Raw genomic sequence first — 25,922 nt, 5'->3', positions numbered from 1 at the left:
CCTTCCCCATCATCATCTCCATCACCTTGTCTTCTGGCAGCTTCACGTCTTTTCCTTTCTTCATCTTCTCTTTTCTTTTCATCAACATTTGGTCCTCTTCGAGTCTGACCTTTTTTCTTATTATTGTCATCATCATCTCCACTCCTTCTTCTATAAGTAAGGTTATTGCGACTGTGTTTAAAATAAAAATATCACAAAGTGCACTCAAACTGTTGAAAAAGTGATAACATGTTTCAACTGTGGTATTTAATGAACTCAACAATTAATTCTTTCACTACCATGAATTATTCCAGTCTGACATGCCAAGGAGCCGCCAAATGCGATTTGACCTCACAGATCCGTGAATTTGTATCTGATTGGCTACGGATTATTAAATGATCTTTGAAAGCCAATCAAACCATACAATAGAGTGTTGACTAAGATATTTTTAATCTTTGTGACATGTTGGAAAATCCCTATAAGAGTATATATTTAGATAAATTAACTGGCTGGAAATTGACTTCATGTGTGAAACTGCAGTAGAGAGGAACTATATTGGCAACTGAGGACAAACTCTAATTTATTACTCAATGAAATTTTAGTCATGAGAATAACCTCCAAAAAGCTACAAATTTTTATTTTTGTAAAAAATTTGTTTTTAAAAAGAGAAACCAGTAACGTCTAACAGCTAAATAAAAGATGTCATGTGAACATTCGAAAATAAAGAATATATTCGAATACTGCTCGTAAACAAGAAGATATGCATACATAGTAATAAAATCAAACAAGCCATGTATGTTTTTAAAACCACTTGAAGTGGAAAATAAAACCAAGCATAAATTAAGATATTATGTAGGGCTTCCATTAGCATGAGTCTGCAAGTAACTTGGTCAAATAATGGAAATTTACTTGGTAGCGAAAGAGTTAAAAAGTACAAGATGTGCTTTTTAAAAATACAGTGTGGTTGTTGCAGTAACATTTTAAAATACATTGATAACCAAAGTGAGTGAAAAATACTGAAAACATCTGTGAATATTAATGTTATTGCATGGAGAACTTATATCCAGCTGAACAGGTTTTCCTGTTACTTAAATTTTTTGTGCATAAAAAAACTAACAGTGTTTAGATATATAGAAACATACATTTGACATCACAATACAAACTAAGGTGATTCCTATACTACAAGCGAAAAAGCACATACCAGTATAGTGAAATTTTTCTATTATCATTTTGGGGCTCTTTTTTATTAGATCTTGTTGATTATTATTATTTCATATCATATTGGGGCTCTAATCTACAAGGTCTTGTTGATTATTATTAAATATCATATTGGGGCTCTAATCTACAGGGTATTGTTGCTTATTATTTTAGCTATATGTACCCTTTCTTTTCATTTGCTCTTTCAGCTTCTCTTTTTCTTTTTTCTTCTTCTTCCTCCTCTTTTTTACGTCTTTCATTTTCTTCATCTCTTTTTCGCTTTTCTTCTTCCTCTTTCCTCCGTCTTTCTTGTTCCCTTTCAGTTTCTTCATCTCTTTTTTGCTTTTGTTCTTCCTCTTTCCTCCGTCTTTCTCGTTCCCTTTCTGCATCTCGTTTGTGTTGTTCATCATCTGCCAATTGTTGTTGTTCTTCGTCCCATTTTCTTTGTTCTTCTTGCCTTCGCCTCTCCGCTTCACGTTTTCTTTTATCTTCTTCAGCCTCTCGCAGTCGGTCATTTTTCTCTTTTTCTCTTCGCTCTCCTTCTAATCTATCTCTTTCTTCTTGATCTTGTAAATGTTTAGCTTTTTCTCGATCTAAGCGTTGCTGCAATTCTTTTTTTCTTCTGATGAAAATATTCAAATTGTGCATGACAAACTGGGACTCGGGCTAGTGGGGTCGTTAGGTATCTAATGGGATCTCGATCTCATTGTTAAAAGTGATCTATAGGATTTTGTCACCAACAAGTAATAGTAAGATCAACTTTATCAAGCGCTAATTTATGCAATGACAAGTTTGCAAGACAGGTTGACTCTAGCACATATAGGGAGCTATATGGGTATTAATATCATATCACTACTGGCATTTTATAATAAGTTGCAAAATATATTTTATCTTGCATAACAAGCACAACTTATACAAACATCTAAATTTGATCAAACTTAACAAACACATGCAGTGATAAATTATAATTGTTATTTTTACTTGCTTTAATTAAAACACAGTTAATTCAATAGTGAAATCTACACAAAACAAGCAGTGGATATTTAATAAAAAAATCAAAATTAATAGTGCCATGAAAAATTTAAACATTTAATTTAATGAAAAAAGTGTACGCTTACAGTATAATTTTACTTATGTTTTTTTTATGATTTAAGTACTTTTTTTAAAACACCATTTTTGGAGATCTAAATAATAAGTATAAAGAAAACAAGATTTACCTACCTTTCATAATCATCCAGATACGTATCTCTTTCTCTATCTTCTGGCGATAAGCCTGCAAAACCAGAGTCCTCGTTCGTTCTGATTGTGTTGGGTGAAGAATGAGGATCATAGCGACCTTTTGTGTGGCTTTCATTGGGAACTGGTTTCTCTGAGGAATGAGGGGATGTCTTATTATAATCTCTGTCGTCACTTTCGTCATAATTACCCCGCCTAGGTGGTGCTTTATGATAAGCGTCTGTTTGGGCAAGTATTTCATTTGGCTTTGTGTCTCTTTCATATGAGTGTGGTTGTTCTTCATAAAATTTATTTTTTGTGTATGAATGTGTATTGTTTGGATTATTTTGATTGTTTGGTTTATTTTGATTGTTTGGATTATTTTGATGTGTATTGTTTGGATTATTTTGATAGGGATCATATGAGGGAGAGTTCGTCCTAGAATTAGATCTAGACTCTATTCTAGGAAGGGGAGTGTATCTCAGAGAAGGGGTGCCTCTATTATTCTCTCGAGGTGTGTTGAAATTATTAGCTCCACCTATATAAATAGGAATGGAAAGAAATAAACTATCAATTTCTAAGAATAAGTTATTAAAAGCATTATTAAAACTTCAAACTAGCATTTTGCAGAAATTTGTTTAGATCAAATTTCATAATATTAGCATTGAGAATTATTGATTTCTAATAGAGGTTAATAAAGTTTCAGTGGCCAAAACTGAAATCTAATAGGATTAAATATGAATACTATTCTTCATACAATTCTTATATAATTTTTATTGTTATTTTTAGCATTGTTTGTTAAGATTTTGTTTAGTATTAGCATTTTTTATTTTTAAAGCTTCACATTCACAATTTCTGGATATTGTAACATTGACAAGGGTGAACAACAAGGACGATTTATAAGCATTCAATTCGTCTATATTTCAAATGTATACTTCATGTATGGGATATTATTTTCTTTATTAAGTGTCCAAGCAATTTTTGGAGTTTGGGTTAGTATTAAACAAATTAAATGAGGTATAAAATAAATGTAAGTCTATGTCATGAATCTAAACATGCAAGTTAAATAAGGGGACATAACAATGTAAACAAATGTAAACAAATGTAAGTATTATTTTGGGGTGGTTAATGTTAGTCTAGTGCAAAAGGTCGCACAAAAGGTTAGGTTTGCTACACACCATTCCATTCTTCTACCCTACACTAAACCCATTAAGATAATCCTGCCTCTAGAACTGACTTAAAATAAATGTACTACCACTAACATGCTATTTGATATTTTTGAAACATTATACGTGTGTGATAATGTGAATTCACTTTTTTGGAATTATCAATCTTCAAGATTTTCTGATCATGTAGTGTGCGTTAATGTTACTGAATAATTGCTTACAATAAAATCAACTTTTTAAAAACATAATTAGGAGCAGGATTATCTTAAAAAATACTTCCTGAAAAAAATTCTATTAGGATTAGAATTCATATATGATTATATGTTTTAACAAGCACATCAACTTACAGCTGTTTGAAATGACAATCTCTTTAAAAGTTGAATATCATGTACAGAAAAATCTTATAAAATCATATTCAGGTTTATCTTCTTTGAGCGGCATTTAGCAATTGACACACTAATAAACACACCAGCGGCTGCCAGGCAGGATACGTCCACATTTTGCAAGAGATGGATAGAGAACAAGCTAAACAAAAAGGGATTTTTCATACAATCAAGGGTCATAATTCAGGAAGTTACGATCCGATATACGCGAATATCAACAGTAACCAAGATCTTTGGGTTATAATGATATATTTCAAGTTTCATCAAAATCGGATCAACATTATGACTTCTAGAGGGTCCACAACCTTGATATACCATATATTTACACTATTTGCATACGAAGGGCAGCCATTTTGTCCAGCAGTTTTGGTCCGATTCGAACTCAGCCATCATTAGGGTGTCACAGTGATATATTCAAACAATTTTTTAAATCGGAGAAAAATTATTACCTCTAGAGTGACCACAAGCTAAAAATTTGATTTTTCGTACAATCAAAGGCCATAATTCAGGAAGTTACGATCCAATATGCATGAATTTTAAAAGGAACCAAGATCTTTGGGTTATAAACATGTATTTCAAGTTTCATCAACATCGGACCAAAATTATGACCTCTAGAGGGTCCACAACCTTGATATACCATATTTTTACACTATTTTTGTACGAGGGGCGGCCATTTTGTCCGGCAGTTTTGGTCCGATTTTCACGAAATTGGAACTCAAGCATCATTACAGTGTAACAGTGATATATTCAAACGTTTTTTTAAATCGGCTAATAATTGTGACCTCTAGAGGGACCACAAGCTAAAAACGTGATTTTTCGTACAATCAGGGGCCATAATTCAGGAAATTACGCTCCAATATGCGCAAAAATCGAAAGGAACCAAATTCTTTGGGTTATAAACATGCATTTTAAGTTTCATCAAAATCAGATGAAATTGTGACCTCTAGAGTGTCCACAAGCTAAAAAAGTGATTTTTCATACAATTAGGGGCCATAATCCATGATGTCATGATCTGATATACATGCCAATATCGAAAGGAACCTAGATCTTTGGGAGTTAGACCTATATTTTAAGTTACGTCAAAATCAAATAAAAATTTTGACCTGTAGAGTGTCCACAAACAAATTGTGGACGGACAGACAGGAGCGACGACAATATACGTCCACATGAAAATGTGGGAGTATAAAAACATAATATGGAACATAATTACTATTTTACTTTTTATATCTTTTGGATAGCAAATTTCCACATTGGAAAGATATAACCCAATAACCTACAGAGTTAGAGAATGTCATTTTGAAACCACTGTCTTAAACCATTTTTGTTATTAATTATTACTTAGGACTGGTTTTAGAATATAGACTGATGGTTATTGTTTATTTCCAGCTAAAATGATTAAAGTTAAAAGACTATGTGAAAACAGAAATTTCAACACACACTTTAGTTTTTAGACAAAGGCAGGATAGTTAGAAATGAGTATTATAATATAGTCAAACTGGCAGTGAACTTTATAAGTTGAATCTGTAATGTGTACTTGCCGAAAACTTTAAGGATTTTGTTAAATATGTCATAGTTGTGCAAAACATAGGGTTTCTATTATCTATATGTGCATATATTAGACAGGCTATAGCAATCAGACCCCTGGCACAGAATTAATAAGATGTTTAATGAACATATATCGTGCAATGCATACCCATGGCGGAGAATTAATAGTATGTTTAATAAACACATCATGCAATACCATGCATATTATAACATGATTAGCTTTCCATGCACATGCACCAAACATATAGTTAAAAGCTGTATTACAAACCCTTTTGAGTATTTGGATCACCACCTTCTATCGTAATAATATATTAATTATTAAACAAATTACATTGGGAATTTATAAAAGCAGGAAATTAAATCACATTAAACCACAAAGCGAATCATTCTAGGGATTAACATTCAATTTAGTTTCAATTTAAAGCCACCAATCTTAATAAAATAACCAATATTATCCCAAGCTAATAAAATATTTAAATGTGTTACCATTGAAATAAAAATATAATAACTTACTAGTCTGTGTATATCGATCGTCATATGGACCTTCACGATACGTGTTAAAACCTCTTTGACTCTCACGATCAGGCAAGTGGTTGTATGATTGAGATCGTGATGAGCTATCACTGGCTAATGAAGCTCGAATATCAGCTGTGGCTTCTAGCAAGTATAGTTCTGGGGCATAAGCCTAGTAGAAGGAAAATTCTAATAAATTAGCAACTGTAACAATTTGATAACTGTTTTAGGGTTACATCCAAAGGTCCTACTTTTCCTAAAATCATATTTAAATTTACAAGCAATCATGTGAATTCAATATCATTAATGGTACCTCATACATCCCTTACCACATAGATTATACGTTGAGATTTCCCTTGTACCCAAAAACTACAATTCGTATGATCTTTCCACGCAACATATTAATATTTCCTTACATTTTATATACTGCACCTGCAGAAGAATTACTTTATAGAAATATATACAGTACCCAAAATTTTGCTTGTTCGAGCTGAAGAAGACACCAAAATCCCTAGAGTAACTTTGGAAGTGAATGAAATAAAGACAGTCATTTTTTATTATCTATTTTAAAGATCATCTGTAGTTTTAGAGTATGGTACAAGGCAAAAGCCAAACTGAAGTTTGTTATCCTCATTATGGAGAACTGAGAATTAAAATAATAAGAGTGTGTCCGCGAGAACACCATGCAGAGGGTGATAACCCTTGGGTCAGGGATTTGGATTAAATTTTTTCTTTGAGATGAGTTAGTACCCAGATACATCCCCACAAAATATTAGTTGGATTCAGTTGATACCAACCTGGCAAATTGGAATAATATTTCTTTAATAGAAAAATACTAAAAAAATGGGCTATTTTGGCACTAAATTTGGATAATCTGTTAATCTGATAATAATTGATTTGGACAGATGAAAATTTTGGATATTAGTAGGACCACCCCGGGTCCTCCTACACCCAGAGTTTTAAGTTTCTACTGCCAATGATATCTTGGTACTCTGAAAATTGAATTTAATAAAAACCAAAGTTTGAGAGGCTACAGCCCATTCTCGGCAAGGACTAGGACCAAAGTTGAAGGTAACCCACAATTAGCAACCTTCTTACTAACAAATAAAAAATAAAAATGACCGACAAGGGCATAATAAAAAAAAAAGAGAAATAAATTAAAAACACCAAAGATTGGGATAAAATGTTCCGTTTATCAATACCCAGATGAAGAATATGTATGGACATCTTTACAAATTTAATATATTCCATTTAATCATTAGCAAGGATGATTAAGGCTTGAGAGGGAGACAAAAATTGAGGGAGACAAAAATTGAGTTTAACGTCCACTGGACACAAACTAGGTCATTTTGGGATAAACATATGGTCATGCATATGTTTGGACATCTTTACAAAGTTCATATATTCTATTCAGTCGTCATCAAGGGTGATTTTGCCTTGAGAGAGAAATGAAGTTTAAGGTCCACTCGACACAAACTAGGTAATTTTGGGACTAACATGTGATACAGTTTTATTTCAGTAATTCGCCTGTGCGAAAAGTGAGAATAATCCCCGAGGTTGGACAGACAACACTAGACCATGTTACCTACAAGCATGTAATGGAAACCATGCCACTTAACTCTATGACATACCTTATGAACTAAAGCGCATGTGTTAAACCACTTTTGTCTTAACCAAGGGACGGGAGGATTGTAGATGATCCAGTGGCATTGAGTCATAATCACATGATCAGTATTACCATTATATGTTTTAAATCAACAATGGAAAGAATGTTAGAATTGCATATGTACACATATATAATAGTAAGAGAGCTAGGTTTAGGCTGTTTCGAAAATCTTGTACGAAATTTCTACTATGCTAGATGAGTGTACACCGGTGCCCCATACTCTGAACCTTGATTCTTAAGTTGAGGGTCCCCTTCCTTCCTTATGAACACCCCCTTTAACCCCCCCCCCCACACCCTTCCTGCGTTCAAAGAGCGGCTATTTTGTCGTGTACTTTCATTTCGATTTTCCTGAAATTCCAATTCAACCTTCATTATGGTGGAATGGTAATATATCTAAACGTTTTTTTTAAAAAAAAAAAAAACAGCGGCTGCCAGGCAGGATACGCCCACATTTTGCAACAGATGGATAGAGAACAAGCTAAACAAAAAGTGATTTTTCGAACAATCAAGGGCCATAATTCAGGAAGTTACGATCTGATATGCGCAAATATCGAAAGGATTCAAGATCTTTGGATATACTAAAACTTTTTTTAAATTGGATAAAAATTGTGACCTCTAGTCACCAGTGGGATCACAAGCTAAAAGCGTACTATCAGGGGCCATAATTCAGGAAGTTACCATCCGATATGCGGGAATATCGAAAGGAAACAAGATATTTGGATTATAAACATGCATTTCAAGTTTCATTAAATTCGGATCACAATTGTGACCTCTAGAGTGTCCACAAGCTAAAAACATGATTTTTCGTACCATAAACCATGAAGTTATGGTTCGATACATGCCAGTATCCAAAGGAACTGATATCTTTGGGAGATAGATCTATATCGGATAAATTTGTGACCTGTAGAGTGTCCACAAACAAATTGTGGACGGACGGCCAGAGACGACGACAATATACGTCCACATGAAAATGTGGGCATATAAAATCTTTCTGATTTTTAACCAAAATACCATATTTGGCAAGAGGAATGTTCAAACAACAACATATAGTACTAATGTTGATAATTGATGGTCATTTGAACTTTTGAAGATAGTAGTCGGTCATCAGTAAAAGAAGAATCGCCTGGAAAATACTGATTTTTACACAATTTCAGAATAATGTAGCACACTAGTGGGTTTAGTGCCAGTCAGTTTTATTCTTCTGACATATACTTGGACGAATGCACTTCATAACCACACCAAGATATTCTAGGTCAGACCCGCCAAGAAGCAGCTACATACCTTTTAGGATGACATAAATTATGTAAAATGACCACTTAAAGATAACTCACAGAAAATTCCACACGATTCATTCATTCCAAAACGACTGCAGGATTTTAAGTCAATCACTTGGCCCATCATACCTGACCAATATTAAAATTTTAGGGCCACAACATTTCGGATTGGAGCATTTTGAAATTTGGGGAAAAAATTGGTCGAAATATAAAAAATTTGACCAAAAACAACAATTTCCAGTTATAGATATACTGTAAGTTTTTATTTTAATTTTCTTTTTCACTACATCGTGTGACTTCTGTCTCCTAAGGGTCCGCATAGATCAAGTATGATTGAAAATTACTGACACTGCCTGACACCCAGGGTTATGTTGTTTTTCTTTAATTTTTGCATGGTTCTCTCGCGGACGTGTTCTTAATATGAAAACAAACCAATAGTTTAGACTTTTAGGTCTTTTTTTAAAAAAAAGAATTTGCATATATATATATGAAGAAAAGGACAGCCAGTTTGGAGACTAAAGGGGGATAACTCTGAGTGACACAAAATCTATTCAGCCATTACATCAGAAATCAAAGCTGAATTTACTGTTAGAACATTGTTCTATAATTATTTTTCTTAGAAATTTGAGAGAGAGAATGCTGAGAAAGGAAATGAAATTCAATATAAGGTCTTACTTTTCTTTACAAACATGGCTAATCAAGATAGGCGTATTCCCTATTAAGGAAATATTGCACAGACTGTTGCATTTCTGACTAGGCCTTCACTTTATTTATTTCTAACTGTCAAGGATTCTCGGTTTGGTAGGTATACTGAATGGTTATTATTATTGATAAAATAAAGTTATTTCCTCCACAGAGGTTGGGGCAGGGGCACCTTGATTGGGCAAAATTGATGTATTTTCTTCTAAAGTGCTTCATGGATTTCAATCAAAGTTGGTATTATTGGTATATATTGAATGGGTTATAATATGTTAAGATTTGTTTAAATGAAGCAGGATTACCAGCAAGGGCCAAACTGAGATATTTTCCAATTCTTTTCCTGATCCACTCAATGGATTACAACCACAATTGGTAGATATGTTGCCTAGCCTGTGCTTATTCAAATTTGATTAAACAATAGACAAAGAGCAGGGGTACCCCGATTGGGAAATTTGTGTATTTTAATTTGATGATCAGTATTGTTACTATTGATTTTAATGTTCTTTTCTGAGGAAGCTTTTTTATTTTCAATTTTATTCACATTACAGTGTCAATATAGATTCCTTTTTCGATAAATATAATACTAGAGTAATTAGATCTCTATAAAATGGGTAGTTGACACACAAGCTGTAATGATCTTATAAAATATTCAATGAAATCAATGAGCTAGCAAGAACAATATTGCCTCGCGAGTTTTTTTCACTTCTCCTTTACATAATGTCGGTTATAGTATTACCAATATTAACTTATGGTGTAGACTGTAGTAAAGATAGGGATATTGACACAAGAAGGACCCAGTATCAATTTCATTAAAACACGGGTTTTCACTCTCTTATCCATATATTATTAATGTATGGATTGACAATACTAAAAAAATAAGATTTTATCAATACATATAATCTCATTATAGTTTAATGTGGCTGTGAATCATTATACCATGTTCGTCCACAATTATCGTTTATTGGACCCTTTTGCAATTCTGATAAGTTGTTCAGTCACTTAGAATTATTTAAATTGAATTTTAATGCTTTCTAACAATAATTCCCCTATAAAACACTCTAACTGCTATGGGATCTTTTTGATTCCCAAAATGACTAAGTTGCTTTGTGAGTCAATCGTTTATTTTTCATTCTCTAGTCCCCTCTTTCCACTATTTCTGGCAACGTATATTTACCCCATACAAAGCCTTTTGCTGAAGCCTCAATAAAAAAGGAGAAGAATGAAATGGGGTTTAATTTCTCGTTGACACTTTACAATAACAATTTTGGATAATATTTCCCAGGCACAGACTGTGTCCACCTACTCTTCGAACAAACTAACAAGGGATATTTTTCCTGCACTACCTATTTCTACACAGTGGCATAAAATTCAATGCTGACTTAAATTTATTACTGCTGCAATATATGTCCTCATTCCTGCTTTCATTGAAATGCTACTTTTTAAAATGAAGAGAATGAAATATGAAATGGCTGCTATGACTGTAATATGACAATTTACAGACTAAATATTAACAAAAAAGTGGGTGTGACACCTCCCCAGGGGGTTGGGGCATGCACCAAAATAAATAGTTGCTGTCTTAAAGGTATAAGGAATAAATATGCAAAGTTCCAAGATGATTCATTCAGAATTGCAGCCTGTAGACGATAAATACAAAAATTGGATGTGGCTCTGCCCCTGGGGGTTGGACATAGACCAACATAAATAGGTACAACCCTATGCTAGATCATTCCGAATAAGATCCAAATCTGTTAATAATTGCAATGTGTATATCATTTACAGACAAAATATCAACAAAATGTGGGTGTGGCACCACCCAAAGGCAGGGGGAGGGGAATCGTGCACGAACATCAATAGTTGCCGTTCTTGGGGTATAAGGAATAAGTTCTAAGATAATTCATTCAGAACCGTGTCCTTCAGGCGCTAAACTTAAAAATTGGGCGTGCACCAAAATCAATAGTTGCCGCCTTTAGGCTATAAGGAATACATATGACAATTTCCAAGCTGATCCATTCAGAATTGTGGCCTGTATACGATAAATATAAAATTTGGGTTTGGCTCTGCCCCTGGGGGTCGGGACATGCAGTTGTGGTACTTGGGCTATAAGGAATACATATCTCAAGTTCCAAGCCGATCCATTAAGAATCGTGGCCTATAGGCGAAAAACAAAGAAAGAAAAATGGGTGTGGCTCTGCCCCTGGGGGTCGGACAATAGGGATCATCCTTAGGGTGTAAGGAATAAATATGAAAAGTTTTCAAGACTATAGATGAAGAACTGTGGTCTGTAGGCGACAAACAGTCACAAAAAAAAAAAAAATGAGCGTGGCTCTGTCCTTGGGGGTTGGACATGCAAAACAAACAATAGGGATGTTCCTTAGGGTATAAAGAATAAGTATGTAAAGTTTCAAGATGATATGTTAAGAAATGTGGCCTGTAGACGAAAAAAACAAACAAATACAAAAAATGGGCATGGCTCTACCGCTGAGGGTCGGGCATGCATCAAAAACAATAGGGATCATCCTTAGGGTATAAATAATGAAGTATGTAAAGTTTCAAGATGATCACTTAAGAATTGCGGCCTGTAGGCAACACACACACACACACACACAGGGGCGACGGCAATATACATCTCATTATGTGGACGTAAAAAAATGGCCGAACACGGTCAGAATCTTTGGCCGTTTAATTACAATAAAAGGAGTGCCGACATTGCATGACAAATCTAATAAAAGAGCATTAAATATTTAGTCCATCATGATGATTCATAAAGAGATCTTTAGTACCTATATATCAACTGGGTTTTCATGAAGGATGAGAATTATATAAATTGTTTAAATCAGAATTAGTAACTGAACAGGACACAATTCTATTGAATATTACAAATACATTTATTAGAAATACAAGGATTCTCTAGTCTTTATCAAGTGAGTGAGAATTATATAATAGTGTTTTAGTTTAAGAATGAAGGTTAGCACACTATTGAACAATATCCCAGGGCATTCTTTGTTTCATATGATTCATTTCTACATTTAAATTAATTCCTTATCCGAGGCATTCCAACAAGTATTTAATAAAAGAAGTTTCAACTGTCTCGGGCAGCATTATGATGTTTTTCCTTCCAATTTTCATTCCTAACCAATAGTACAACAATTTCTCTATTTGTACTGATCTAAAAAGTTCATCTATTCATAGCAGTAGTTATAGTAGGGCGTACTATAATTTATATAACCTGATCAAAGATTAAATTCTGAACAGTGCTCTTGAAACAAGGTTCAACAGTCTGGGTCAGAGATGCGGTCTTAGAAAAACATGTCAGACATGTCCTACGTGGATTGGCAATCATACAACCTCAAACGCCCTGTGCTATGAGGGAAATTTTGCCTGGGCAGCAGCACAATGTCCTACTCTTATATCGAATTCCAACTGCCAACGGATCTCTTATGTGCACGCCAATGTGTACACGGGACCTTGGTTTTTCATCTTATCTGTACGACAGGACAGCTGTCTTTGTCAGGCCCTCCGTCCCGCACCACTGACAAGGGGGAAACCACGTTGGAAAATCCTGATGAACTTTCTCGGCCAATGCAAGGATCGAACATGCGAACTCCAGGCTAGCGAGCCAGCGTCTACCCACTTAGCCAGCGTGGCTCCCGTCATATTGCTGCACTCTGAACCAAGATATTAGCGATTCAAGTTTAGGCTAGCCTTGATCTTCATTACTAATAATGACACGATAATAAACAAAGTCTCGATTATCCATTTTTACGTTAAATTATCCATTACAAAATGTATTCAAATCCACTAAGTATCGTAGGCATCGAGAGTTCATTATGGTCTGGATAAGTTAATTAATGTCTAATTAATAATTTAGATAACATTTCAGGCCTAAAGAAAGACCTGCAATAGGCAGATTTAGCTCTTGCATAATGCATGTTTAATTGCTTAATCTGCCTTGACTGACTACTTAATCTAAGTGATTTCCTTTATATCTTAATCCTAAAAACAATTTATGGTTTCTCCTTTGTCGGACATTTAATCCCCTTGATGTCGGTCGACGAGATGTTAAAACTAATCGAACCTCTGGAAAAATGGAAATTCAAACCAGTGAACCTTCAGATTATTAAGTTGCTAATGCTACCTTGAACCGTGAGTCTCAGTTCTTAGAATTTCTACTGAGGCCCTTGGCCAAAGTGCATCAATCTATTCATATTTGAATACTTTATATTTCTCAGAACTGAGAACATCAATAATATTGTAATTTGCAATACATTAAAATGACTTACCACTGGAGGTAGGAAATGTTTCGCTTTAAGTTGATATTCTTGTTTAGACTTTAACTGGAAAAAAAAATTATTCAAGTATGACATGAGGTTTAAAATCTCATTCATTTCAACACAATCATTCGAAAACCTTAATAATAAGTTTTTACTAATAATAACAATTCTTAATTTAACAAACAGAAATCGGTTAATCTAATCATTATCCTCTATCTTTATAACACTACTGATGACAAAATAAGTTATTTAAAATTAACAGAATAACAGATTTAGCAAAGCCCGACTTACTCCAATCTTTTTAGCATAACAAAATAATCTATATAAGCTTAATCTAAAAATATAAAATATTGAAAACTAAATAGGTTGTCGTAACTTTCATTGTGGTCGAATCTGATGCTAATATACATTTGAATTATTATTTCTGGGTTAATCTTGTATTGTGGACGGATTATTGTTGAAATATATACTGAGGTGTATTGCCTATTGTCAAGCTGGTTATAACATACAATGATTCCATGAATAACCAACCAAGCATACAAAAACTTATTTGTTGACTATTCATTGTTGAAGTTTCAGTTCAAGCATTGTTATGTCTACCAATAAAAACAACATGTCTATAGATCAGAGGCAGTATTTAATGTAGTTATCCCCAGTCAAAATATTTTGTCAATGGAAGAGTTTTATAAATATAATACTTTTAGGCTTTCAAGATAAGGCTTAACGTCCTCTTGCAACAAACTTGGCAATTTCAGAACTAACAATCCCATGGTTAAATTTTATTTCAATAGTTTGCTTGCGCGTTTGGGTCTTTGCTGGGGGATGGGGGGACTGGTTGGACACTAAAAAGGTGACCCTACACCTTTGGACTAAACATGCCACTTCACTGAATGACAGAACGCATTATCTGAATCGCTTGCATTAGACCACATGACACCCCAATCCCCTGCCCTTGATGCTTGTGCTGCCGCCAGTACATTTTGATTATTGATTTTCTTTTCTTTCAAATATAATTAAAAACTTTACTGTGTAAACTTATCATCTTGAGTGTTAAGAGACTTAGCTTTAAACAAAAAATAGATTTCTTGAAAAGTTTAACAATGTGTTTTGATTGGCTGTTCAGAGAAGTTATTTCCATCCAAGTACGTACAAGATGTTTTTGCTATTAAGTACAGTTAAAACTTCTAATTCTATAAAGTACAATAAGGTTTTCAGCATAACAAGTCAATAATACAGAATTTTATTCTTATTCCTGCACTAACAGAATAAATCAATATATGTACAGCACATGCATCTTAAGTTAAATTCATATTGTGTTATTAACATTTGTTATAAATAATCAATAAAACTAATAAAAACACTGAAAAATTATTTCAAATTATATATTCATTGAAATTCATGAACTGGAGTAACCTTACAAGATTTAATCTTAGTCTTAGAAACTTGACCAAGGAAAGATTACGATTGCAAAAATGGTAATTTAAGAAATGTTTATAGTCCCAAATTTCACATATTTTGGAAAGATGTTTCTAAACGTCTTGAAAATTTCAAAATGAGCTTTTCCACTTGCCCGATTTGTTCACAGAGTTGCAGTACAATTATTGTCTTTGCCCCTGGCAGTTGAAAAACCCTTGCTATGCCATCAAATTTATTAGAGAATCCCAGAAAGTTTAATACAAAAAATATCAAAACCTGTCTGACTGTAATAATTAAACTGTTTTGAAAACAAGCTTCCATTATAAAATTAGTAATTTAGTATTTTAAAATTGGTATTGTTTATTGTTTCCAAATATTTTTCTAGTAGTGTTTCATATATGAAGAAGATCTGGTATGTTTGTGTCTCATAATTAATTCATTATACAAATCTAATAAAGGATCCTTGAGAAAATCAAAACAGACAAATTAAGAAAATCAGGTGAGAAAAAAATTAGTTGTAAGACATGAACCGCACAATCACGTCTATTGTTATTGGGTGGAATAAATTAACCAGAGCATGTGAACATTAGCTTTAGAGACAATGCCAAGTTATCAGGAAATGGTACTTCATCAACCTAATTCCCTTGATATAGATTTAGCATGTAAAACATCAATAATTGTGGAACTATCATTTCAGTTATAAATAGGTAATGTCTACGTGAGGAAACGTTTAATTTGTGTTAGCGTCACGATCTAACTTTCTCACGATTCAGGTAGAGTTTAATCAATAAATGATCGATGATGATCTGCCTCCAATAGTGTTGTATATATTACTTTTTCTGATTAATCTTGTCAAAAATTTGAAATTCAATCTAATAAAGACAATACCGTATATTGTTGGTGGGGAATGTAATGAAATAACAGATAAAATTCTAAAAGCTTTTCAGAGAATATATAATGAAGCATTAAAAATATTTTTCGATAAGACTTGATAATTTGATTGAGACAAATGTATGTCATTAAGAACTGATAAACTGGTGTTTGCAGTTCAAATTTAAAAGCCATACTGATTTAGGATTGACTTTCAAGCAGATCAGCAAACAAAAGTGATAATGCCTCTGTATGAACATATTTACATTCAGAATCGGCAATACTATATACCGGAAAACACCATTTTATACTGAATACCGGTAAACACCAGAAAAACACTAAATACCGGAAAACACACTAAATACCGGAAAATACCCTAAATAGGTAACCGGTAGCCTGGTCCTCTGTGTGCCTGGGTTAGGGTTAGTTTCTGGTTTATAGTATAGCCCTTCTCCGGGTTACCTATTTAGGGTGGTTTCCGGTATTTAGTGTGTTTTCCGGTATTGAGTGTTTTTCCGGTGTTTTCCGGTATTCAGTATAACATGGTGTTTTCCGGTAGTTTTCCAGTGTTTTCTGGTTGTTTTCCTGTGTTTTTTGGTATATAGTATAGCCCATTCAGAATGTCTACCTCCATTCGTTACCAGTATATAATTTATAAAGCTCTCTCTTTTTTTAAAGTTGATGTAGACACTAATTGAAAAGAACAATGAACCCTTTCATTTAAAATTAATGAAAGAAATTAAGGTATATTTAGGTGTATTAGGTGTATAGTAATTCAAATAAATACAAAATTTGATATCCACCCAACACAAAAAAATAAATAAATAACTTACTCTAGTTAAACTTCGTCCTACAGAACGGAGAAATATAAAATCTCCAGGCACTAAATCTTCTAATTGTCGAATTAATTCATCTCGTACATCAATTAATTTGGTATCTGGTGGCACTCTAAAATTATTTTTCAAAAATCAAAAATACATTTAATATGCAAACAGCACAATTGTCCACATTCCTACCTTGATTCATAATATGGTATTTTTTAAAATAAAGTGGGTGTGACTCCGCCCCTGGGGGTCGGGACATGCACCCAAAAAAATAGTTGCTATTCTTACAGTGTAAGGAATAAATATGCCAAGTTCCAAGATGATCCAGGATTCAGATTTCTTAAAAACAGCTCTACACAAAATTGGGATGGACTTTTAAAAACTGGGTTGATTCTTTTTACTAATCATTGCATGAAAATGTGTAAACTTATGTATTACTTGGAATCAAAAATAAATTTATATCTCATGCTATATAGATCTTGAATTGAAATCTTGTCAAAAGTGAAGGGTAATCTTGTTGCCCCAGTAACATATTTTCAGATCATTTTTCAGTTCCTATTTAATAAGAAATTTAGTAACTCTCTCTACACAGGAAAACATATTGAAACCATCCTACCTTATAATTCCTATAGATATGGTTTCAGAAACAGCTTGATTTAAAAGATTATTGAATCGATCTCGCCATATATCTGGTGGTACTATATACACATGTAGATCTACCAGCTGGAAAATATAATAAAATACACATTATAATGTATTAAATTTTTAAATAAAACAACAAAATACTTGAAAAGAATTTATCATACAGTGAGTACTATTAACAATCCTGGAAAGAAGTCATCTGTCAGAGACAGGCACAAATTCAGGATTTTTGTATGGCATAATCTCCCTGGGCTCTGTCATTTTGTCTGGTACTACTTTGTCTTTTTTTTATTAATTGATATTATTTATGTCTAACACAGTTGTGCCCAATATTTTGTACAATCAAAACTGTTATTTTTGGGCCTGTTTATTTACTACCAGTCTGGATACAAGTGTATGTTTATGTTCTTGAACTACTCTTGACATGTTATTGGTGTAAATGAAATTCAGTCACTGTACATACAATATATAGAACCAATTAAAATAGTTATCCATGGTAAAATATTTCATGTAGCATTAACATAAGAAATGGTTCCACAACTGAAGTCTTCCATCTTGCTCAAGTGGACAAGACAAGGGGCAGCTACAATATTGCATCTACTATTATTAGTAGAAGGTTACTTGTAAAATATTATCAGGAAACCATGCCATTGGTATCAACACTGTGATGGGGTTTTTTGTAGCAATCCTCAACAAAAATGTTTTCGAGATGTTTCCTAATTTTAAGTATTACCTGCAGCACCTGGTCCGAGACTAGTTGGTTGGTTCCTCCGAATGAGGGTGGGGTTGGGCATAACAGATAAAGAGAGAGAACTGGGCTATATCATATGGTATATCTTTACTTAAATAATTCTGTTGCAGGTCTCTAACTTGGAAAGAAACTGGAGAAGACCAACAGGTAAAACAGGCAACATTTATTCCTTCTCCAGCGCAAGAGTGGGATAAAAAGACCAAACTTGAATCGTTAAGACTTTGGAAGTTAACCTGCACAAGTATTAAACAACTCAACCACTGATCTCCCAGCTCTTCAGGATACAAAAATGTATGAAATTGGGTTTAATGTCCTGTTTCTGCATCAATCAAAACTTTAATTAACTTGTATTATAAGAGATTATCAAAACTTTAACTTGTACAAGATTATCAAAGAGATACTTGAAATAAAACTTTCATATCAGATACAGTTGTGTAGAAATTTTTAAAGAGAAGCACAAGGTGCACTGAGAAAAGCTAAAGACAGTAACTTGGCTCTGTACCTGCATTTCATGCATAATACATAACATATAAAAATTGACATGAAATGGCTAATATTTCTAGTAAATAATTTAGTGCCAAGCGTATAAACATGAACATGTAATATATAATTTAGTGCAAAGATTATAAAATTAAGATAAAACATGAACGTGAAATATTCTGAGTTAACAAGACGTCACTGTTACATTTTCAATTTGAATTCAAAATTGATAGAACATAGTTTTACCGGATTAATTGTAGTATCCTCATGTTCTAGAACTAATCTATCACTATTCTGTAGATCATTTAAATCCCTTGTACTGGTGGAATAAGACATCTTATTTTTAAATGAACAATCTATCACTTTTTTAAATATTCACTTTTCCCAAATTTGTCCACCGCGAACAATTGATGCAATAAAATTAAACTGAATTTTCTCTCCAAACTAACTGTAAATATCTGGTCGTTTTGGCAACAGCATACACACATTCAAACACGAAAAACATCAATAACTATTATGAATATTTCGCTATTGATTTTGATGTTTTAAAACAGCATCTCCAAGGTAAGGTAAGAATCAATAGCTGAAAGGTGAAAATATTAATTGCTACAGCAGGTATGACAGTAAATGCTTGAGATACCACAAGATCAATATAATCATCCAATACTAAACACTTGGTTGTCATGACTTGACGCTAGCCGTCCTCCTTTTCTTCAAAATCATTTGTCTCTTGTAACCATGGATGCATAGAATAACTGCATAGGGGGAAAAAGACACCAGCACTTTGACAACTTTAGATTCAATTTAATTTGTTCTTAGCCAATACATGGTCAATAGCCTAATGAAACTAAACAAAACTTTTGATACAATGCTTAATCAGGGCATGAAATAATATTTACTAAAGATTCTATGATATTTTCCATTTTTATTATTTGCTAAATAAACATACACCATTAAAAAAATTCAATTAGAAAAGCCGAAACGAGACTGATTTCGCACAAATAAATTTTTATGTGAGTTTATATGAAATGCCAAAATGTGGCAAAATGACTGTGTCTGAAAATATAGAGCTTATTGGAAATAACCACCCAAATTGCCAAACACCAAAATACATCATATCTGTGTGTTGGTTTAGACAATTGCAATGTGAATGTTCTGTGGTCGAGTTGAAGAAAAATAAATGGAGGTGGACTAGGATGGTAGGTGCTAGAGAATAGGCACAGTATTTTGATAGAATACATTAGAAATGATATAGGTGTCGATGGCTATTTTCAAAAATTTGGATAAATTAAAATTAGGTTTCACTGATATAATTTCAACAATTATGGTTGTAGAAAATCACAATATCAAAATCAAAATTAAATGTCAGAGAAAAATATATAAAATCATCAATGGGTGTAAAATTGCATATAAACACTAGTTCTAATCTCTACATCACTTTCCAAGTAAGTAACCTGATCAGATTTATTTCAAATGCTTTCTATTTTACTTTAAACATGACATTTTCAATCTCACAAGTAGCCAGATAAAGCAATATAAGCTTATATTTATATAGATTTAAAAAAAAAGAAAAATATGTTTAAATAGGTAAATAAACTAATGGCGCCTCATTTACATAAGAGAAGTTTCGGGACAGAGTGTAGATGATGATGCTGTGTAGAGATTGAATGATGGTATAATCCCAAAACTTCACTTCTCCAAACCATGGGATAATGATTATCAAGTTTCTTTTAACCTGGAAGGCACCTGTGGGCATTTCACTAAGGTCAAATGATTTTACACCAAGCTGTGTTAAACAGCAAGCAATTTCATAATTTTAAGGTTGGTAGCTGGTTTGAAAAAAAAAACTACAAACAGAACAAGCCAACAGTGAGGCTGATGTCCCCCGCCGAAATCCCAAGATAAATAGATGACACATATTAATTAATCGCACATTTATTTTTTTCAAAAGTAGCAAGCAATCAAACTGATTATCAACTATACACTAAGTCTCATCACTCTCTATCAGATCGAATCAAAGTTATTTTGTCCTAAAGCATCGACCAATGAAATTGCTTAGCTCTAGCTCAAAATGTTAACCATTGAACTCAGTCAAGACATTCACCTAATGAACATCTACATCAAGTTTAAACATTCTACCTCAATTAAGCAGAGTTGTTATGTTCCAAAGTATTGAACAATCAAATTGCTTATCGCTCCTTAGCCTAAGCAGAAAATTCTACTCATTTAACTTAGTCAAGGTAATAATATGATAAAACTATACACCAAGTGGCCTCACTCTCACTTAATTAGAACTAAAGTTATCGTGTCCCAAAGCATCAACCAATCAAATTGCTTATCTCTGCTTACTCTAAGCAGACAATTCTCATCTTCAAACTCCATCAAGACATTAACCTAATGAATATCTACATCAAGTTTGAACATTCTACCTCAATTAGAATGAGAGTAATTGTGTTCCAAAGTCCTAGACCAATCAAATTGCTTATCGCCCTGCTTACCCTGAGCAGAAAATGCTCATTATCGGACTTAGTCAAGGTATTGATGTAATAAAACTATACACCAAATTTCATCACTTAATTAGAACTAAAGTTATCGTGTCCTGGTTATCAAATTCCTCATCTGTGCTTACCCTACAAAGAAAATGCTCATCTTCGAACAATATCAAAGCACTGACCTAATAAACACCTACATCATGTTGAACATTCTACCTCAATTCGAAGGAGAGTTATTGAGTTCCAAAGTCTCGGCCAATCAAATTGCTTATCGCTCTGCTTACCCTGAGCTGAAAATGCTCATTATCGAACTTAGTGGAGGTATTGATGTAATGAAACTATACACCAACGTTCATCACTCTCACTTAATTAGAAGTAGAGTTATCGTGTCCCAAAACATCAACCAATCAAATTGCTTATTTCTGATTACCCTAAGCAGAAAATGCTCATCTTCGAACTCCATCAAGGCATTGGCCTAATAAACACCTACACCAAGTTTGAACATTCTAGCTCAATTAGAAGGAGAGTTATTGTGTCCCAAAAAGTGTGACGGACAGATGGACAGACAGACGGACAAACCCATTTTAATAGTTGCCTGCTTTCTTCCAAAGGCGGGGGACAAAAAGCTTATATAAGTGTTTAAATAGGTGTGTTGGTGTATACCATTTCTATAAAGGTTATTGTCAGACTGTTAAAATTATTGACCCTATAATAGAGTTAATGGTTTTTCCGCACTCACACTTTACATTGATCACTAAGAAAAGATATACTAGTTTGTATATATCACAATGTTCAATGTTTGTACACCCCAACAGAGCTGAACTGTAAAGTGCTATTCATAAGCCACTAGCAACAGTCAACAAACGTTTAAAGTTAATTGATCATTTTATACGAGGTCTCTAATGTGTATTTAGGGAAATATATATTATTAAAATACCTGTATAATACTCTACCACACCACTTTGTTCGTCTATATCTAGCAATATGTAATTTCAAAACTATTTCTACAGCTATGTTATCATTATATGGTAGCTACCCAACAATCAAGAGCTTATATTTGAATGTTATCACATATCTGAGACAAATTTACACAAGGAGTGTTTTTTTCATGATTATTGTCTGACAATTTACATGCCAGAAAACAAAGATTCTTTTAGAAATTTACAAATTAAAACACCACAAATCACCATTATCAACATGCTTATGTCTTTCGAAAGGAACCAAGATCTGTGGGTTATAAACATACATGTCAAGTTTAAACCAAATCGGATAAAAATTGTGACCTCTACAGTGTTCACAAGCTAAAAACGTGATTTTTCGTACAATCAGGGGCCATAATCCATGAAGTTACAGTGCGATACATGCCAATATCAAAAGGAACCAAGATCTTAGGGTGATAAACCTATATTTCAAGTTTCATTGAAATCGGATAAAAATTGTGACCTGTAGACTGTTCACAAACAAAAGTAGCTTACTTTATCATCCTCTGTTTCATCTTCTTTAAGATTCAACTTTAAAGTTGCCATTATAACAACAGTTTTTCAAGAAAAAAATCTGTCAATTTTCAATTAAATATCCAAAGCAGCAAAAGAACTATATCTGTAAGTATGAGTATTGAATTTGATTTTACTTTTGCATAAACCAAGTAAAACATACGATGGTTGTTTTACGTTGCTACACAAACATAACCTGAAGCTTGCTACTCGGACCAATCACATTTAAACCCTAATAATAATGTGAGGCTAATATGATCTATTCATACGGTTAATAAAAAGATCACTTTTAAGACAAGCTAGAAGATTATGGAGTGTGAATAAAGAGGGATCATCATATCACATGTAATCCTATAGCTTGAAAAGTAATTTCGGTGTTAATAATATATATTATTGAAGCCTATAGAAATTATTCACCTGTTACTGGCTGTTATGCATGTTCTAGCAATCAAGACATTTGAACTATTCTATACCGTTATTAAGTAAATTGATATAACAACATTCTAATATTTATCCTGCTTTTCAATTTGAACACGGTAACCAAGTAATTAATATGGATCAATTTTATCACTAACATTTTCAAATCAGTGAAAGGGAATTATGTTTTATTTTAATATTTATGACTCTGAACTGCCACAAATATCGTACACAAAATGAAAATCTCATTAAGCACATGTTTGTGAGAGTTTCAGGTCAAATGTTTGACCAACCGGGGTTTTTGAATAGTATAAATAAAAACGCCCACCATGTGAGTCCAATCAGTCTGAAGAGTTCAATAGGAACGAAACTAGACACTGACACCTGGGATTACCAGATCTTCATAGCCATTCTTATCTCTTATATTATCTCACTCTTTGCATACGATCTCGTTGTGGTTAATTTTGTTGATCAAATCAGTCGATTGTAATTGTCCTTTTTGCCTCGGAATCAACCACCACTTTGACGGAAGATATTCTCTCTTTATTCTCTCAGCTACGAGAGATACCGTAGAATCAAATCGGTCCAGAGCCGATCTGGTTGAAAAGAAGTCGCTCATTCAACAAAGACACATAACCAAAGGACAACATGCCTACCCTTCCATTACACAAAAGAGAGACACATACTATAGTCGCCTCCCACCACTTCCGATTCTCATATAAATAAATTATTTGGTACTAATTCATACCTAAATATATTTAAACCCTCGGGCGCCATGTTGAATTACACAGTATTTAAGTGACAAATCTAAACTTGGGCACTCCAACCATTTTGATTTTTGTCTTAAAAATGTTTAAGTGTTTGATATGAATATATGTTACCAATTGCTTTATGGAGAACTGATCTGAGAATCTTAAACATTCAGCAAGAAACATCTTAAGTAGCATTTAGTTTAGTAATTGAACACATCAAAATAATCACAACAGTTCTATGGAAGACAATTTCAGTATTTTATTCAGAGATATGTTTATTAGAGGCAGATCATTCCCATATTTTTCAAAAGTAAAAAATATGTGTGATATTTTATTGTAAAGACTGAACTGTTGTTACTGTGTATAAGCACCTAGGTATGCACTTGTCACCATATTTGTCTAGAGAGATGACGATGAAGATGTGAAATAAATAGAGACCTTAATATAAACTTGAAATGGCCATAACTATATGTTAATTTAGGAATGATTGATTTTAATATTTTTGGACCAAAATGTTTACTGGATACCCCGAAGGAAAGCGGGTTGGACAGGCAACCAGGCCTACTCCATACCACATAAATCGCAAGTGGGGGCTCGAAACAATGCCACCAACTACCGATCGGCTTTAAATGGTTTGATTTTCCAAATGTGCCTGGCATTGTGAAATCTGATAGTAAAGTTTTATAATGTCAGAGTGACGGCTAGTGTTCTAGTATCTGTTTCATCTGGAACAAGACAACATCATGACAAAATAGCCTAGAGTTAAATTACGGTTTTAATCAATCAATTAGGCCTATATATTATCTATAAATTTTATTCTTATTCTAAATTACAGTTTTATTCAATTTATAAATATTATCTAGAAATTTTATTCTCATTTTAAATTACAGATTTAATCAATTATATATTATCTATAAAATTTATTTCTATTTTAAATAGATTATCTTACTGAAGATAAAATATTTAAGCATGTACAAATATTACTGATGATTCTTTTTTTCTGTGTCCATTGATAAAAAGTATAATATATTCTAATTTAAACCTAATTCCCAATATTGTTTGGAGGTTAAAAGGTATGGTAATCTAAATCTGGCAGTATTATTTTTAATACTTCGACTTTATCTTGTTTTCTTTAGAGCATTCCAGGTCTATATTGTCAACAGATTCCATGTTTGTTGTTAAGACTACTATTGTTATATTGATCTACTGCTCTAAAATTGTCAATATTACAGGATGTAGGAAGGAATTACATGTTATTGTGTTGTATGTTATCACCAAAAAAACAGGCTGTATTGTGTTTACTGGTGGATTTTGAATCCATGGTTACTGTCTAAATATAAACATATAATAATAAATTCATTTAATTTCAAAAGACATCAAAGAAGTTATATAATAGCACATAATTAACACTACTAGCACTGAATAAATATACACTGAGAACTTACTAACCAGGTTAATATTAAATTTACTTTGATGACTGGAAAAATATCATTTACAGTTAGACACATACTAAATAAAGGTGAGAAGAATTTACAGATTTTCTGGTAATCTTTAGAGACATGTTCCAGCTACCATAATAAAGTGATCTATTTGAATCACAAAACTTATTTGTATCTGAAAGTAGAGTATTTGTCATGACCAGGAAAAACAAGCATTCTTGAGAATATTGCTGAAGTAATGCATGTCCCGCTACATGCCCCTACAAAATTTACAATGCTGTTAAGAGGCTAATACTGCAAATACATTTCTGTGTTAAATACATAATTCGAATACACATATAGCATAGATCGTATAGATTCTATAAGACTGAATTTTGACTGAATTTGTCTAATCAAATTCTGCAAAGATTCAGGAAGACTGAATTTTTATTGACTTTT

The 25,922-nt window shown here is 33.0% G+C and overlaps 1 protein-coding gene across 1 annotated transcript; it reads right to left on the bottom strand.

The window, feature by feature from the left end:
• Positions 1 to 780: 780 nt before the first annotated feature.
• On the bottom strand, positions 781 to 19,318 carry LOC126817522 (homeobox protein 2). Its single transcript, XM_056100226.1, has 7 exons — positions 19,138 to 19,318; positions 17,635 to 17,741; positions 17,028 to 17,142; positions 13,918 to 13,971; positions 5,999 to 6,170; positions 2,538 to 2,929; positions 781 to 789 (listed from the first exon to the last, which is right to left on the bottom strand). The coding sequence occupies exons 1-7, from the start codon at positions 19,225 to 19,227 to the stop codon at positions 781 to 783; spliced, it is 939 nt and encodes a 312-aa protein (XP_055956201.1). The 5' UTR covers positions 19,228 to 19,318.
• Positions 19,319 to 25,922: the final 6,604 nt, after the last annotated feature.

This window comes from Patella vulgata, chromosome 4, assembly GCF_932274485.2.
Source record: "Patella vulgata chromosome 4, xgPatVulg1.2, whole genome shotgun sequence".
Lineage (NCBI taxonomy): Eukaryota > Metazoa > Mollusca > Gastropoda > Patellidae > Patella > Patella vulgata.
This window is presented reverse-complemented; position numbering and strand designations above follow the sequence as displayed.

What these genes read in the sequence shown, in the direction of transcription:
- LOC126817522 (XM_056100226.1), bottom strand. Translation starts at nt 19,227, where the DNA reads ATGTCTTATTCCACCAGTACAAGGGATTTAAATGATCTACAGAATAGT. An exon ending in ATATCTATAGGAATTATAAG is followed by an intron (nt 17,143 to 17,634) that starts GTAGGATGGTTT and finishes AAATAATTTTAG; the next exon opens with AGTGCCACCAGATACCAAAT. An exon ending in CGATCGATATACACAGACTA is followed by an intron (nt 2,930 to 5,998) that starts GTAAGTTATTAT and finishes CTATTTATATAG; the next exon opens with GTGGAGCTAATAATTTCAAC.